The 17867-nt window shown below is 32.2% G+C and overlaps 1 protein-coding gene, 1 long non-coding RNA gene and 1 other non-coding gene across 5 annotated transcripts; 1 reads left to right on the forward strand and 2 right to left on the reverse strand.

Moving 5' to 3' along the window:
• The first annotated feature begins 2684 nt into the window (after positions 1-2684).
• Positions 2685-5138, forward strand: LOC105852031 (uncharacterized). Its single transcript, XR_001143825.3, has 2 exons — positions 2685-4218; positions 4289-5138. It is a non-coding gene; the product is annotated as an uncharacterized lncRNA (long non-coding RNA).
• On the reverse strand, positions 3307-3530 carry LOC113786834 (small nucleolar RNA U3). The gene has a single exon (XR_003473148.1). It is a non-coding gene; the product is annotated as a small nucleolar RNA U3 (small nucleolar RNA).
• Positions 5139-11608: 6470 nt separating the features above from the next.
• Positions 11609-17428, reverse strand: LOC101497949 (uncharacterized). 3 transcript variants are annotated; one of them, XM_004499386.4, is made up of 10 exons: positions 17266-17428; positions 16599-16799; positions 15749-15866; positions 15511-15642; positions 15243-15368; positions 14616-14711; positions 14386-14517; positions 14158-14255; positions 12599-12809; positions 11609-11986 (listed from the first exon to the last, which is right to left on the reverse strand). In XM_004499386.4, exons 3-10 carry the CDS (start codon positions 15846-15848, stop codon positions 11901-11903), a joined length of 981 nt encoding a protein of 326 aa, XP_004499443.1. In that variant the 5' UTR covers positions 15849-15866; positions 16599-16799; positions 17266-17428; the 3' UTR covers positions 11609-11900. The 3 variants fall into 3 exon arrangements, with proteins under 3 accessions (XP_004499443.1, XP_027190975.1, XP_004499442.1); XM_027335174.2 differs by lacking the exon at positions 16599-16799 and having other exon boundaries at positions 17266-17401; XM_004499385.4 differs by lacking the exon at positions 17266-17428 and having other exon boundaries at positions 15749-15905; positions 16599-16735.
• Positions 17429-17867: the final 439 nt, after the last annotated feature.

Here is a 17867-nt window from a genome sequence, read left to right on the forward strand (position 1 = left end):
ATAATGGCCTTCTATTTATAGGTTGTAGATGTACTTGAATGAAGGTACAAGAGCTGTTGGAGAGACTTTGCTTTTTGACTGAAACATTATTTCAGAATAAAAATAATCCTTCTTTGAAATAGCTTTTTGACTTTTAATGGTTTAGCATTTAAAGCATTTTTGTCCTTTCTTAGAAAGTGCTTTTGACGTTTCTTCATTGATCTTGGATGGTACGTTATCTGTCTTGAGTCTTGAGTGTAGCTTGAGAAGGTTGGAGATGAATTGCAGATCAAAACAGAGAGAAACGGAGATGTTGTCTCTGTGCAGAAAAAACGGAGAATGATTAACGTTCTTGGTTTGTCAATTTGAACTTTCTTGAGCTTCAGTAATCATTCTGGAGTTCCCGTTTTAAACGTTCTGGATTTCCTTTGTTATTGTCTTGTCATATGCCCAAATTGATCGAACTTTCTTGACATTTGATTTTTGGAGTTTGCAGACTGTCATGATTTTTGTCTGTCTTTGAGTCCTTTGATCTTTGAGATCAAATAACCTTTTTGAGTCTGGATGATTCCTACTTGTTCCTTGCCATGTACTGATTAGTTATGAATAATTTCTAGGGCAGACTCTTTGTCAAAGAGATAGAAAAGGTTTGACCAATATGCTGTGATGGACAGTTGTTGAAGCTCAAGATCATTCTCTGTTATGATGCAGAATGATCTTGTTGCTGCTTTTCTTGATTTGCTTGATTCTGTTCTTAATTAAATCCACTCAAAAACACATGTTAAATTAACATAACATTTTAGAATCAAAATTAACTTTCTTAATTAACCTTTGTTTATTTTCATCAAAACTTTAAATATAGAGTCTGTCTCAACATCCCCCACTATAGTGGTCCTAACTCAGATAAATTCACCCACGTCTCTATACTTCGTTGGAGAACGGGTGAAGTAAATTGTTGCAAAAAAATTTCATGGTCAACAATTTTTAGCATTGATCGCTCCTACATATAAATAAAATGTACGATATTAAAATTAAATATAGAACATAAATAATAATTAACTTAAAATTTTTTAATGCATCATAAATATAAGTAATTTAAATATTTTTAATGCTCGTTAAATAATAATTGATTTAAATATTTTTAATACACCTTAAATAATAATTATTTTTAATATTTTTAATATACTATAAATAATAATTATTTTTAATACACCATAAATAATAATTAATTTAACTTACTTCACCAAACCAGAGTCTCTATACTTCGTTGGAGAACGGGTGAAGTAAATTGTTGCAAAAAAATTTCATGGTCAACAATTTTTAGCATTGACCGCTCCTACATATAAATAAAGTGTATGATATTAAAATTAAATATAGAACATAAATAATAATTAGGCTTAATTGCAGTTTTGGTCCCCCTACTTTAACTAAATCGCGAAAGTAGTCCCCCCATTTTGTGTCTCCCCAGTTTTGGTCTCCCAAACAGAATTTTGGTCCAAAACTTGATGAAATTTCATTTTTTTGCATTTATTTAAGTCACACAAAGCCTCAAGATCTCATTTGCAACAATTGTACCTGAATGACCATAAATGGTGTAGTACGGCTTTAAAAAATAAAATTTCATCAAGTTTTAGACTAAAATTCTGTTTGGGGGACCAAAACTGGGGAGAAACAAAATGGAGGGACTACTTTTGCGATTCAGCTAAAATAAGGGGACCCAAACTGCAATTAAGCCTAATAATTAACTTAAAATTTTTTAATGCATCATAAATATAATTAATTTTAATATTTTTAATGCTCGTTAAATAATAATTAATTTAAATATTTTTAATACACCTTAAATAATAATTATTTTTAATATTTTTAATATATTATAAATAATAATTATTTTTAATACACCATAAATAATAATTAATTTAACTTACTTCACCAAACCAGAGTCTCGCTTACATGTGATGTCAGTATCGAGTAAGGATTGATAGATCATACGGTCCTCCGGGATACCGTGTCATCTCACCTTCACCCTCTTGATGTACAAGTCCATCCTCTTGTATAGGTACCTCCTCATGCTCCTCGTGTATCTGATCCTCCTCGTGTACCGTCTGATCCTCCTCAGGGATAGATATATGAGCATGCTCCCTCCCTCATGCATGTCATCATCTTCCATTATAAATTGTCGCCTTCTACGAGATATTGTAGGACGAACCCTTTCTGGAGCAACATCCATAGACGATGAGGATTCAAAGTCACGTATTCTTCCTACAATTTTCCTGTCTCTACCTCTAGCCCTATCAACTGAAAAAAAAAAAAAAATAGTTAAAATCGAATGAATTCAATAAATACTAATATAATAAAAAATTAAAACAAAAAATTAATTTAAGAAATATTTATAAAAAAAAAAATCAAACAACTACCAGAAAATTTGAAATAAGTTTCCCAGTAGTTCTGGAGAACTTCAAAAATGATTTTCTGAAGTCATTTTTTGAACCGAAATTTTATTTTTCAAGTTTTCAAGAGTTGAAGTTGTTAACTAAGAAAATTAAAAAAAAAAAATTTTAAAAAAATATTTTTGACAATCATTTGTGTTTTAGAAATGTTGATGAAAAAAATTCATTTTTAATATATATAAAAGTATTTTGATCTTTTTCTTTATATTTTAGGAGTAGATAGATAAATAAGGGGTACAACGGTAAATTTTATTTTAATATAATTTTTTACCAAGTAATTCAAAATCCTTGGGCAGAAAAGCCCGTTGAATAGCTTGTTCTCAATTTATCTAAAACCTTCTAGATGGTCGTTATAATATTACTTTATTACCCTTGCTGCAGGTTTATTGAATTATGGTAAAAACAAATTTATCCTTTCAACGTGGCACCTTCCCTACCTCAAGTCAAGTAGCTAAAGCTGATGACTGAATCGCTCCTTTTCTTTCAACTCCCTCTCCTAAATTGAAAATGCATGTCGGATTTTACATTTGCATCAAGAATTTCCTTTTCAGTTTTACTTTTTTTTAACATCAACGTTCTATTATAGACCATTGAAAGAGGGTGCCTGAGTTATCCTTCATTTTTACCTCAATGGAGCATCGTTTAGGAATGTAACATCCAACACATCTTCTCCCTATATCAAAACTTTACTCCTGTCTTGTCCCTCTCTTTATTTTTTCATATCATGTATTAAACAAACAAATTATTTGTGTTTGTCTGATTCTTTTTTTTTTTTATTTCGGAAAAGGTTGGCAAGCAAGTAAAATAAATACTACGCATGTGCCATTCTGAAATTTTGGCTAGTTTTTATTTTAGCAAAATCGTAAAAAAAAAGATTTCAAATCTGTCAGACAACCGTGTGACCATCCCAGATTCACAAGTGAAGCCGAGAACGATCCTCTACAGCCAACTGTGGTGGTCACTGAAGTTCCCACTCCAGAACCGTTAATCACGCTCTGATCAAACGGTCAGATGTCATCCACCAGATTTAGGTTCCTGTCTCCTTAGAATATAAGGACACAGTAGTACGATCCTATAGAACAGATCCTGTTCAAGTAAGGTCGTGACCATAGTCACGACCTGTCATTATATAAACGTTCAGTAAACGCATGAAGTAACCGATGTGGGACTCCTTTGATGTTTACGGTTGTTTTTTATTGTTGTTCTAACTTCGGTTTTCACTTTGACGATGCAAATCCAGTCATCATAATTTGGTTAAACGTTTGATGAATTTGTCTAAACTGAAGACTCATTGTTTCGTACTATATTCCTCTCTGAATATTTTCAACCCTTGTAGAGGTAAAGGTAAAATGATGCAATTAGTGTTAACGTTACAGTCACATATCAAAGTAACTAAATGGGTTGATAGTTGTTAAAAGAAAAACAAAACTAATCATGTTTAATTTAAGCTGTATGATAAGTATTTCTTTTGTCATATACAATATGATTGCAACTATAACCTATTCAAATTGCCAAGTCATATCAATTGGTGCAAAGAACTTGAGCAGTGGTGTCATTATCTCTAGCCTGCTGATTTGTTAGTTATAATTTAAGAAAATGGTACTGTCCTTAAAAGCTTGCAGTTTATATCTTAATCTAAATCTAATATTTGTAGATCTATACATTACCATTATTTTCTCTGTTTTTCTTGGTTGAAATATTTATATAACAAATCATATGATCGCAGATAACTTCATCTATATTGTGAGAATTTCAGTTTTCTGGTTGAATTTATTGCATTGAAAGTGACTTGGTAAGTTTTGCAAACTTTATATTACTTTACTAGTTATGGATTTTCATACTGTGAATCAACAACTTTGCAGGTTATTCATCAATCGTGTTTTCAAGCTCCATGTGGAAGGAAATGGTATTCTCTACTGCTTGAAATTATTCGGCATATGTTATTCTCTACTGCTTGAAATCTGTTCCAATGGTGCCTAAATCCTTTGGATGCTAGGGAGTTTCAATTAATTGATTAATGTTAAGTGTAATGTAGATGTCAAAGAAAATAATATTGGATGGATAGGTGCTGTTACTGGATCTGAGTCATTGTGGCGACTGTATATGAGGGCAAGAGGCGGCAATGTTTCAATTTATGCGGTGGCTTGACATAAGCTGATCTGCCATGAAGTTTAAGGGCTGCATAATAATGCAGAAACCAAATTTGAAAGAGTGGATGAGGAAGACGAGCTCATTTGGTGGAGCGATAAACACGGTGATGCTGTGGATGTGGTGGAGTGAAGATGGAGCAGAAATGAGAAGAAAAGGGTGAACAAGAAAGCCAAAGTGGCTGGTTTTTAGAAGGGTTGCATGAAATAATTAGGTTACGTAGTTATGATTTATGATGAACGGGGCTGCTGCTGGTGATGGTCTTGTAACCGGGGTTTGATCAAATAAGGATGGTACGGTTGCTGGTTTGCTGTCAAATTTTATCAAAATACACTGCTAATTTTTCTGCATAATGACAGTGATGAACATATTATTCTGAATAAACAATGCTTAATATTCGGTGGATTTGTTTGAATTGTATTTGGGTGCAATCTTTTGTAATATGCCATTGCTTGATGATGGTGGAATTGGGTGAGATGCTAAATTATGATCACCTAGCATGTCTTGTGCTTGTGAGTATGAAGTATATAAATAAAATATTCATTTTGCTTTTGCAATAAAAAATTGAATATTTTGAAAGAACTTTTACAAATAAAGAATACATCTACAAATTCCTTAAAAATATGAAGAAAAAAACTAAAAACTACAATCAACCTAATACGTTTCCAGAAAAGGGGCAAAGTGCTGTTCCATGATTCACATTGCTGCCATGCCAATAATTGCACCAGTTGTTATTTAACTGGGTTGTCGTACAAAATTTATCATGGAGATGACTGAGATTTTACCTGCATCAGTTTGACTTGCAGATCAGACTTAGCAGCCTCAGTACTTCCAAAGAAGGACCTTGAAGAAGCAAAAGAAATATCAGGTAAAGCGGTGGAATTAACACTCAGACAGTAATTATATACAAAGAAAATCTCAAAGCATTTTAATTGCAATAAAAATCTATTAAACAAAACTTGAATATTAAAAGTCTTGAATACTCACCACATAAAAAGTAGAAATCATCAGCAATCACATCTTTTGCCAAATTCTTAATATACAACACAAAAGCAGGATTTTCAGCTGTATAGTTCTGCACAATCCATCAGTGCAAAAACGTAAGTCTCATAAAAACATACATTTCTACACCATTGAAGGTCTTATCACACAGAGTGGACTAAGTGATTTTGTTAGTCTATGTTGTAAAATCACTTATAATTTTTAGGAAATTTTACCATCTATTTCTCAAACTTTTCTTCTATCCCTAAATATCATGAAATAACATATTTGTCCTCGTATAAATATTAAACTTTATCATTTTTATTCTCCTATAATTTCAGTTTTTTGAAATACAAGCGAGTGCCAATTTTTTCTTTTTTTCCGGAAAACTTATTTCAAAATGATAGAGAAGTTACACTCTAGAAAACTTATTTTCGAGATTTCTGAAACTATCGGAAAACTTTTTTCAACATTTCTGGAATACAACTCATTACAGAAAGAATCTTTTAAAATTTTTCACTAGTTTCTAGAAGTTGATTTTAATTTTTCTATATCTTTATTTTTTATTTTTTATTCCTTTGTTATTTATTTAATTCATATTTTAAACTCTTTTATTTTTCAGTAGGTGTTGGTGCTAAAGGAAGAGACGACAAGATAGTACGAACAACATGTGACGTTCATACTTCGTCATCGATGATGGATGCTTCGGAAAGGATTCGACCAACATCCCAGAGGAAACGATGAATTATAATGGAAGATGATGACGAGGGAGAGCAGGATCATTTATCTATCCCGGAAACTGATATTGCTAGAGACGTGGGTGAATTTGTTTAGATTAGCTCCGCTACACGAGGTAGTTTGAAGCTGATTGGCAACAACCTAATTTCTGCATTTGTGGAAAGATGACACTCTGAGACTCGTCATTTCAGATGTCATTTGGTGAAATGACGATTACTTTGGATGATATTGTCAATCTATTAGGAATTCATATTAGGGGGGAGTTCTACAGTCCACCATTCGACCTAGATAAAGTAATGACATGTAATCTTGGCATAACTTTTTTATGGGTATCTATTGAAGAGATATGGGAGGAAACTAGAAAGACAAGGGGTGCATACTACATATTGGATTCATTGAAAGTGGTCTTCAAATGACAGTGTGCAGCAAAGAGATTTGATTGTGTTGCTATGACATATTTGTTGTATTTGGTAGGGAGTACTATTTCCGTAGATAAAAGTTATACATTAGTTAATGCGAAGTACCTTCCCTTATTCAGAGATTTGGAAGGTACCGGTAGATACGTCTGAGGTACTGTTACACTCGTAGTCCTTTATGACTACCTCTCATATGTTAGTTGTTATGACACCAAACAATTGGGTGGATATATGTCTCTACTACGGGTATTAAATATTTATGATTATTATTAATTATTATGATTTTTATTTATTAATTTTTATGTTTATCATTAATTTATTTATTTTCATTTGTAATAGTGTTGGATTTACGAATATTTCCAAATAATTGTAAAATAGGTGATCAGAGCGTTGACGTGAAGTGCATTGCCAGAATGAATAGATAGAGTTATAAACAAGGCAAACACCAAATCCCTGAGTACAGATAGATGATAGATGCACTGTCACCTGTTGATGTCATATGGAGACCATGACAGATTCATAAGGATGTCATTCTCTTTGATGATATCATGTTATACACTGATTATGCAACACAGTAGTGACATATTTTTTCAAGAGATGATTGAGACAATTTGGATATATTCAACATATTTCACCACCACCACCTCCAGTTCATTCTAGATTATCTTATGTAGATATGGAATGAATGAAATATTTGACCCATGTCACTGAACTACATCATAGGATACATCTTGCTACATATCCATCTAAGTGTCAAGATGGATATTTGAAGTGGTTCTATAGGGTATCTCATCCACTTTTAGTGCGACCAGACAGTGTACCCCATGTTCCAGATTTTAATGTCCCTACCGTTGCACAAGCTTCTAGTGAACATCCATATATACTACAACAAGTTGTTGATCTTATACAGCGGGAGTTGGATGCACATGATACTGATCCAGATGACGACATGTATAGTTACTTTTATAGAGCTTTATATTTACTGTGTCATAACACTGGTTAGTAATTATTTACTTTTATTTGTGATTAATATCGTTTTTGTAGTTTCTAATGTTATTTTTTTTCTTCATTATTTTACATTATTGTTATATCTTTAACTTTATATTATTTGTGATGAACAACGTAAGTTAACAACTAAATAAAATACAAGATGAAATATAACGAAGTAGTAACTAAAATGAACTAATAACAAGTGATTTTATATAAGTTTTAAAGTATTGTAATCCATGCAAAATCAATATTCATCTAATGACATGGCATCTACGGATTCTTTCAGTACATCTTGTGTAACACGTTCCATATGGCCTAATAAATAACCCACTGTTGTAGGCGTCATGTATATGATATGCCTAATAAGTTGCCTCATCAATGCGATATTTCTTCCAACCTAGTGCAATGTGATATTTCATGTACATTGAAAAATCATCTTTCATTTTTAACTGCAAAATAGATTGAAATAATAAATAATTTTATTATTTAAAAAAATAAGTATTATTTAAGAAAATAATATCATTTGAACGGAACCCAATGACTTGCTTTGACAAAACTAATATATATAATACAATCATTTGTTGTCGATCTTGAATGTGAAGCACTCATAGGAAATGTCTGATCAAACGTGACTGTAATAATATTATATGTCATTGTTATCACGTAACACATATAATGTATGAATATTAATTTATCTAGGGGTTTAATACCAAAGCTTGTTATCTTCAAAGAACTTATGACTTCTATAATGCGTCATGGGAACAATCTATCATAAGAACTTATATGAGAAGCAATCTCCTAATCCAAACTAAGGAGGACCAAAGACCAAGACTCTTCACCGTGTCCAAGCAATGATGTAATAGCATGATCGCCACAATTTCCATTTGTTATCACATTAAATATGTCATTAATGTACAGTTGAATAATATCAGGAAACTGTCTCAAGAACAAATGTATTGAGGATTGAGATGATTGAGAGGGTTGTTTTTTTTTTATAAATGGGAATGTCTCTTCTTTGATGATTGAGATGGTTGGGAATCAGGATCTTCACAATATGTTGCACTAATATGCTCAAAGTAAGAAGGGTCTCGATATACATCATATCCCACCGGTTTCTTACACGTACCCTTTTTCACCCTTCCTTTGGTTTTAACTTTTTCAAGTGGTGAACACATTGAACTTGTAATTGGAAAAGCAATTTCACGCACCTAACTATTCAACACTCTTTTTCCTATAACATCAAGTTATCGAAATCGTTTTCATAAGGCATTCATCTTATTAGACATATCCAACTATGATCCATCTTTTTGTGTATTGGGTGAGTTCACGTAATCTAAAAGAATTGATTCATCCATCAATTTATATTGTATCAATTTACAAGCACAAGGTAACCCGAATGTTCTTTTGAGAGAGCACTCACATACAGATTTTTCGGTCCCACCAACTCAACTTTCTCGTATTCTTCATAAATGCATCTTTGAGCTTCTCTTGGTACAAATATATTCAATCTCTGATAAAATAGATTGTCGTGTTCATGCTCTTTATCATAGAAACTTTTACCAAACACGCCCCTGATTGTTTTAATTTGCAACCTTATCATGTTGTTCATAGCCTCCCAACATTTACACATGTCACTCATGTTGTGTTCCAACATTAACTTCAGTTTCCAATGAGCTGACTCAACCATATCATTACATGTAAATTGTCACCATGGAGCAATCCAACAATATATAGTGACATGACATACTTGTAAGTCGCTGTGTTCCCTAAATGCATCACTCGATTTGTCCATGCTTCAACAAACTTTTACTTATGAGAAGTCAGACAAATTTTTTTTACATAATCAACAAACACTTTATTATCGACACATGATTGCTCAAATATGTGCAAACGCATGATATACTATTTTTCATCACTGCAATACATAATATATTTCCACATATTCAATATTAACTTTTTTCTATCCTTTAAGATATATTCCTTGCATTTTGCTCCAACAATTTTGTCGATATGAAATCGACAAAGCAAATTAACAGCATGTGGAAATACAATGTCTATATGTTTGTCTCAATTATATGAAGAAATTTGTTTTGTGTAACACCACAAATTACTTTAATTTTCCATCTTAAACTATCTTTTAATAGTTTTGATCTAAGCTTGAAAGGACAATCACACTTTTTTTTTTTGAACTTTGAGTTAAACTATCAACATGTTTGTATTTTCATCATTTGTCACAACCTAATATTAATTTATTCCTTATTCATCTCTCTCTTGTCTCTTTATCTGATCTAGTAATGATAACGGTCACTTTGTTTTTCATACCAATTTTCCTAGCCCAATTCACAACAGCTTCACGGATATTAAATATCTGAAGTAAAATATAAAATAAATTATAATAATTAATCACAATAATAGATTTTTACAAAATTAGTTATAATTATTTATACCTAATATGTGTCAAAAACGTTGGTAGTATTGGCATATGTTTTGTCATATAATAGTAGCGGCTTATCCATGTCAATTAAAATTTATATAAATAAATAAAATAAATTTTTTTATAAGTGTGTACCAGAAATCTTTTTCATAAGTTTTCTAGTACAAAAGAATTTACTGGGAAATCTGTGAAATTTTTTTCGGTAGTATATATTTTCAACCTTCTGTATCGAAAAACTTTTTCAAAGGTTTCTGGTACACATCTTTTTAATCTTCTGTACCGGAAATTTTTTAAAAGGTTTTTCAGTAATTACTGGAAATCTTTTATATACCGAAAAACTTAAAATATTTAGTCCAAAAATCTTTAAATAGTAAAAAAAATGAATTTAAGGATAAATGTGACATTTTTAAAATATTGTTGGAGAATGGGTAAAATTGGAGGTACAGACAAACAAACACAATTGTATGCATGTTGAAGTATTAGAAACCACCTTCTTCTAAAACCTAAGAGCATCCTCTTTTTCATTCATCAAACAATCCTGGGTTACAATCATTAAAGGATTCGAAATCACCTCTTTAAATTTTTTTTGATTTTTTTTCTAAATAAGTTATTTTTAAATTTATTAAAAAAATGTGATTTTCACATACATTTTTTTTTTTTTGTACTTTGTCTACGTGATTTTGTCATATAAGCACCATATTGATTTGTTTGTTGTGTTATTAAATGTGATTTTTTTTTCATTTTGTTACAATATTTATTTGGTTCCAATTAGAAGATTAACTTCAATCCATTGTAAACTCAATCCAAAAAAAAAATATCCCAAAAACTTTAATTTTCATATTTCTAGAATTTTTATTTTTTTTTTTAATTTGGATGCTCTAGCCTCTAGGTTTTTTCGGTGAATTGATCTTTTTCGATTTTAAAGGTTTTAAATTTATATTATTTTCAAAGAATGTATTTTTTTTAATTTAAATGAATAAACATTTTTTTTTCAAATAAAGTAAAAAGGAAGCTTCAAATTTATAAAATACGTCTATCATAGAATAGTATTTTAGGCAAACGTGATTTTAGGACATATGTCTATCATACAAGTTGAAATAAAACCAAACATAAACTAAATATTGAAAGAAAGAAAAAAACATTTATGGCGCATGACATCTCAACAAACATGACTTCCCATTTCTCAGTCATTGGGAAAATCAATTCAGTCGGCGATAGTGGTAGGCTGCATATTTTGATCCATAAACTAACAAAATACTCGCACTTACACAGATCGTGCACTTCAGGTTTTTGCAGGACACAGAACCTCAGCACGTGATGCTATTTATATAGTAGCACCCAATAAATCATATTGAAAAGGAAAATGACACCCATGTAATTTATAAAGAAAAACAAAGGAAAAATATCGACACGACAAAAGAGTTTTTTCCATTGTCTCATCTAGAATAGCTAACTAAATTGTCGGCTGTAAATAATACTACTAAAAAGAATTTTTTTTAACGATACGAAAAAATTATGGATGTTCAAAGTTTTGAAGCAACATTTACTTCATGAATTTGCATGTTTCAAAAAAATAATTATCCAAAATTAGGATAAACACAATCACAAATTCCTATACTACATTAACAAAGTATTTTTGACAAAGCTGGAATGATAAATGAACTAAGTTTTTCAGGACTATAGGATAATTCAACTTCAGGACTTCATAAATATAATCCCTTTCCCTAAAGAAAAGAACCGTGTACCCTGACTGCTATATCAAATCATTTAATAAGGTCTAAATTTCCTGGCAGCTCTCAATTGTTGCAGACGTTTTTTATCCTCCTCAAATTTGCTCTGCAACTCCATGATTTCTGCAAGCAAAACATGGTTTATTTGATCATCAATCAAAATCGATTTTGAATGTCACCAAGTACTAGTACTAGTTTAAGATAGTATCTAGGATTGAGAAAAATGAGGTAAAGCATGAGATTTTGCACAATCATATAATTTATAAGGTGTTCCAACCTATAAACCACTGATACAAGCACAACACCGTCCCGTAGACACAGATAATTTAAATCGTGTGACGGTGTTGTATCAGTGTCAGGCACTGACTAGTGGCAGACAACCATACACCCCTGCATCTGAAGTGTTGGTACTACATAGGTTCCAACCAACAAGATAATAGGTTTACTTGCAGTATAGACTGACACAAGACTAATAAGTCACAACCCTAATATTTCTTAACTAAAAGAAACAAAAATAATATTAGCCATAAGATCTATTCCATGTCGGTGGAAATTTTGATGGAACCCCTCTAATTAACATCTTTATGCTTTTTCTTTCTTTTAAACCAACATCCGCTGGTTTAAATTTAATTGTTGACAATTTGTTTTTAACAGAAATAAACAACTTTAATGACATCACAAATCGTAAACATTATATAGGATATATGTTAAAACATTATGAGAAACAAGTCATACCATTTCTCTGAGCTTCTCTTTTTTGAAAGCGGTAGAAATCTAGACCAACATTTTTACTTTTCTTTTTGGCCAATTTATTCTCCACAGCAACTTGAGCAACTGAGCCCACAGCAATGCCACTTTCAGAGTCAGTAGTTTTCTTTCTACCCTTGTGGTGTACAACCACTGTCCATCCCCCTTCTGCAGCAAGGGCTTCTTTTGTTTTTCTTTCCTGCATTGAACAAAAAATAATTCCACAACAACCAAAATAAGTAACAAATGTGGGATCATTCATAGCTGAATATAGAATGGGGAAGATTTAAACACTAGAAGATCACTAAGTTAGTTAGAAAGTCAGCTAGTTAATGTCATGTATCAAAGATTGGGAGCCTGGCAGATGCAGACTAATGTTTTCAGCAAAGGTGAATGTTTTGGGGGAGTACTACAGGACATAAGCAATTCATCTAGAAACTATCCATACAAACTGAGTTATCCTCCACATCCTAACGCCATATTTAGCACCAACCTATGTTGTCAGGTCTCAGATCACCGAACCATAAAAATGGGATAGCCAGATCACGGATAGCGGGATGACCGCTATTGCGAAGGCCAAAAAATAGTATATAAACTAAACATAAAATACAAACAGTATACAAAATACAAAAAAAATAGCAAGATACACAAAAATAAAGTTAAACCCTAAAATACTAAACAAAATAGCAAAGTACACAAAATTAAAGGAGTGATCATACTTAATAACCAAAATAGTAATTGTAATCAACAAAATAGAGAACAGAGCAAAAGAAACAGAGCAAAAGAAACAGATCAGACAAAACAGAGCAGGAACGAAACAGAGGAAGAACAAAAACAGTTTATTTTTCAAGTTGCTGAACCAACCCCTTTGTGGGTTTATAATAAAAAAAGAATTAGGGCTTAAGTTGGTACGGAATGACATAGATGCACTTAATGACGAATAAAAAAATTAAATAAATCTTGTGTTTTTGAAAAAGTCCTAGAGCAGGTCCAATAGCAGGTCAGGCTGGTATAGCGGGATTCGCAGTCGGGAACACCGCTACCGTCGAACATGTTTACCCGGTCGGTGGCATCGCGGCCAGTTTCTCCACCGCACCGGGATAGCACAATTGCGCAGAATCGTGCCGGCATTGACAACATAGGCCCCAAAAACAGAAAAGCTCTGTCAAAAGCAGACAGCATCAAGTCCTTGGCACATGGAGGCAAAGCAACATTAAACCTCATGCAACTATAACTTGGATCCATACCCTAAACCCTTCCCTTATGAATGAAAATGACTTTAACTAGTTATTTCTCAAAGCCATGGAACTAGTAGTAGTAGTAGGTATATACAAAAGAAAACTATAAATAAAATATTTTCCAACATCCATTTAATTTTAATATATAACAAAATCCAAACAATGTCATGATAATCATCCCCACTGAAAAAAGTGTTATCTAACTATTACTAAAAATAAATCTACAAAAAGTAACAATTTTAAAACAATGGCTAATAACAAGAGCATCCAATCTCTGTTTGGTTTTAAGGAAGTTTTCCAAACAATTACCTCTTCCAATTTTTCTTCGTAATCAGTTACAAAATCATCAATTTGATTTTGCAATACCTCCAACCCTGGTCTACTTTTATGGTATTCCGTGATCCATTCTGTAGTTTGAGCATTCACAAGTCAGAAACTTTACCATGTACGACAATAAATAGACAATAGCATACAAATATGCACAAAGTACACGGGGCACTACAATCCAACAGTCGATGAAAGAATAAAAAATCATACTTTTCATTCCATTCAAACAGTCATCATCTCCTGAAGAGATAACATGAATTTCATCCTGATGATTTTGTTCTATATTTGCTGGTAATATTGGAACCTCCTTTCTTCTTTTTTTTTTAGTTCCCTTAGACTTACCTGCAAAACAATAACGAAATTACATAAGAAAAATGAATGTACAACTTCAGACATTCACAATGCAACAATGGAATCAACCAGAAAATATTTTTTATTACAAGGTTTGATAGCTGCTCCAATATTGGAATATATTGGCTCCTTGGAGTCTTTGATCTCCTCTGCTTCAGAATCAACACAATGTTTCACTGCTTCATCTAATATAATTGAAGAAAAAAAGGTAAGATCAACATAAACGGCATAATACATATATACTAGATGATTAGACAGAGAGAAACAATGATGGAAAAACTAAAGATCAGAATTTTCTAACAAAATTTTCAATTTTCACTTTAGGTGGCTAGAATGACATTTAGTTACTGATTTTCCTTGTTAAGTATGATGAAGAGAAAAAAACTAACTAAAGAGCATATATGAGAATACATAAAACACTATTTCGAAACTTCTACAATTTTCAAAAACCTTCATAATACCAACGTTTCACCCACTAAATAAAACTGCTATCATGTGTACTCTTTCTTACCTATTCATTATCACACACCCACTAAATAACTTCAATCAAAATTAAAACTACACAAATACAAATGACAATTCATGACTAACATACGTTATCGCACCAGAAAAGCGGACAGACAGACACAGGATTGCCAGTCTGCACGCTAGCATGCTTAAAGACAATAAAACATTTTCTTCACAATACAGAAGCCACACCATAACCATCAACTCACCATTTTTCTCTTCTAAATCAACTTCTTCATCATCTTGTCTTTCTCCTCCACCTAAATTTTTGTCCTTATTCTTTCTTTTTCGGCTAGTAGCAACTTTCACCTTTTTTCCCTTTACAACCTTAACCACTGAAACAACCAATTTATTTCAGAGAAAGTTCAACAAAAAGTGCAAGCAGTACAGAAATATAACACATTTATATACTTTTAGTTATAGACATCAAAATATCTTGTTCATAATGTAGAAGCAACACCATAATCATCAACTCACCATGTTTCTCTTCTAAATTAACTTCATCTTCTGGACTTTGTCTTTCCACAAGATTTCTGTCTTTGTTCTTCCTTTTTCTGTCTGTGTTATCTTTCGCCTTTTTTCCCTTTGAAACATGGATTTCATGATCAACTGAAACAACCAATTCTTTTTAAGGAAAAGTTCAACAAAGTGCAAGCAGAACAGAAAATTAACACATTGAAATATCTTGTTTACAACACTACTATCGTCAACTCACCAATTTGTTCTTCTAAATCAACTTTTTCATCTTCTTGTTTTTCTGTTTGAACTAAATTTTTGTCCTTGTTCTTCCTTTTTTGATTGATAGAAAATTTCATCTCTTTTCCCTTTATATCCTGCATTTCAGGATCCAGTGAAACAACCAATTTATTTCACTGAAAGTTCAACAAAGTCTGAGGAATAAAGAAACCAATGTTTCAAAAATTGGACAAGAGATTGAACTGGCGAGACCTCCAATTGATGGTTTAATCAATGGCAATGGCGGAGCTTGACCGAAAAGGTTGGGATGGCCGACATAAAAAAACTAAAACATCTTATATGCAACAAAAAAACTAAAATACTTTATATGGACAAAAAAAACTCAAACAAAAATGCAACAAAACTCAAACATCTTATATGCAACAAAAAAAACTCAAACACTTTATATAGACATAAAATCAAACACCTTATGTGCGAAAAAAAATTCAAACACTTTATATTGATATAAAATCAAACACATTATGTGCAATACAAAAACTCAAACAAAAATGCAACAAAACTCAAACATCTTATATGCAACAAAAAAACTCAAACACTTTATATAGACATAAAATCAAACACCTTATGCGCGACAAAAAACTCAAACACTTTATATTGATATAAAATCAAACACCTTATGTCCAACACAAAAACTCTAAAAAAAATCAGCATCTAATTGAAACTCCAAATTAAAATTCCAAACTCCAAATCAAAGCTTCAAACTCAACACTAACAATATAAGATTTAAATTTCATGCTTTCATAAATCAAATCTAACAAAAATCAGCACTACTTAACAAAAATCAGCAATAACAAAATAGAAATTCGAACCTTTTGAACAAAGCAGCAACGCGATCTGGAGAGTTGCGGGAACAGAGAGGCGTGAGCGACGAACGGCCACGGAGGCAGAGGCGGTCGCAGGCCTGCAGCGAGCAGAGGTGGTCGCGCGTTTTGTTTGTCTGGCAGAGGAGGAGCTTTGTTTGGCAGAGGCGGCCGTCGTAAATCTGATTATGGAAGAGGGAGAGAAGGAGGCTGGATGCAAGAGAGAGGGAAAGAAAGAGAAAACAGAATTAAGTTTAGGTATTTTTGTAATTATTTAGTTTTAAGAGGGAGGCTGTCCCTATGAAGCTCCGCCCCTGATCAATGGTCAATTGCAATTCGCGGAAAATAGTTATTGTTTAAATTCTACTATGCAATAGTGTTTTCGTGACTCATTGGTTTAAATAGATATTGTTTAAATAGCGGTTATTTGACATCGCCTTGTACTAAATGGAATGTACTAAATCGAATATCACATCACGCAATACGAATTGTTTCATAACATAACAACAACTAAAATTTTTTTAATAAATAAAACTAGAATAAACAGAGGGAATAATAATAATAAGCATAAAGGAAGGAAAAAACACAACAGAGACGAGAACAAGAAAAGGGGGAAGGGATGGCAGCGGCTGGTGTGGCCGCCGGCGTCGCAGTGAAGAGATGAAAAGGAAGTTACCGTGAAAAGAGAACGAGCCGAAACGTAGAGAGAGAAAGGCTGGCACGGTTGACTACAGTGGGGCGGCCGGAAAACGAGTGGCTAGCCGAAGAAGATTGTTGGGCTTGGTGGAGGTATGAGATTTAGTGGTTTGTGGGTATAGGGTTTGGCGACAAATTGCCTTTTGTTTTGTTGCATATTACGATAAAACAAAAAACAAAAAAATCGGGTAATCTTATTTTCTTACCCATGTGGTGGATTTTTTACCCATATATCCCACTTTTCAGAAAACTTCACCAAAATGCCCTACTTTCAAAAACGATTATCAAAATGTCCTACTTTTTAGGGAATCAGGAAAACTCTCTCTGGAGGAGCGACACCTCAAAGAGCAAATTTTTTTCCCTAGTAGGAGGTCGCTCGCCGGGGACGCGACCTCCCAAAGGGTTTTAAAAAAAAAATTTAATTGGTTTTTTTGTTTTAAACTCATTGTTAATATTTTAATAAATATTTAAATTAATAAATAATTATATTAAATAATAAATTTATAATTAATAATAATAATAATACTACATAAATAAATAATAATAATTATTATTAATTATTATTATTTTTAATTATTATTA

Source organism: Cicer arietinum, chromosome 5 (genome assembly GCF_000331145.2).
Source record: "Cicer arietinum cultivar CDC Frontier isolate Library 1 chromosome 5, Cicar.CDCFrontier_v2.0, whole genome shotgun sequence".
Taxonomy (NCBI): domain Eukaryota; kingdom Viridiplantae; phylum Streptophyta; class Magnoliopsida; order Fabales; family Fabaceae; genus Cicer; species Cicer arietinum.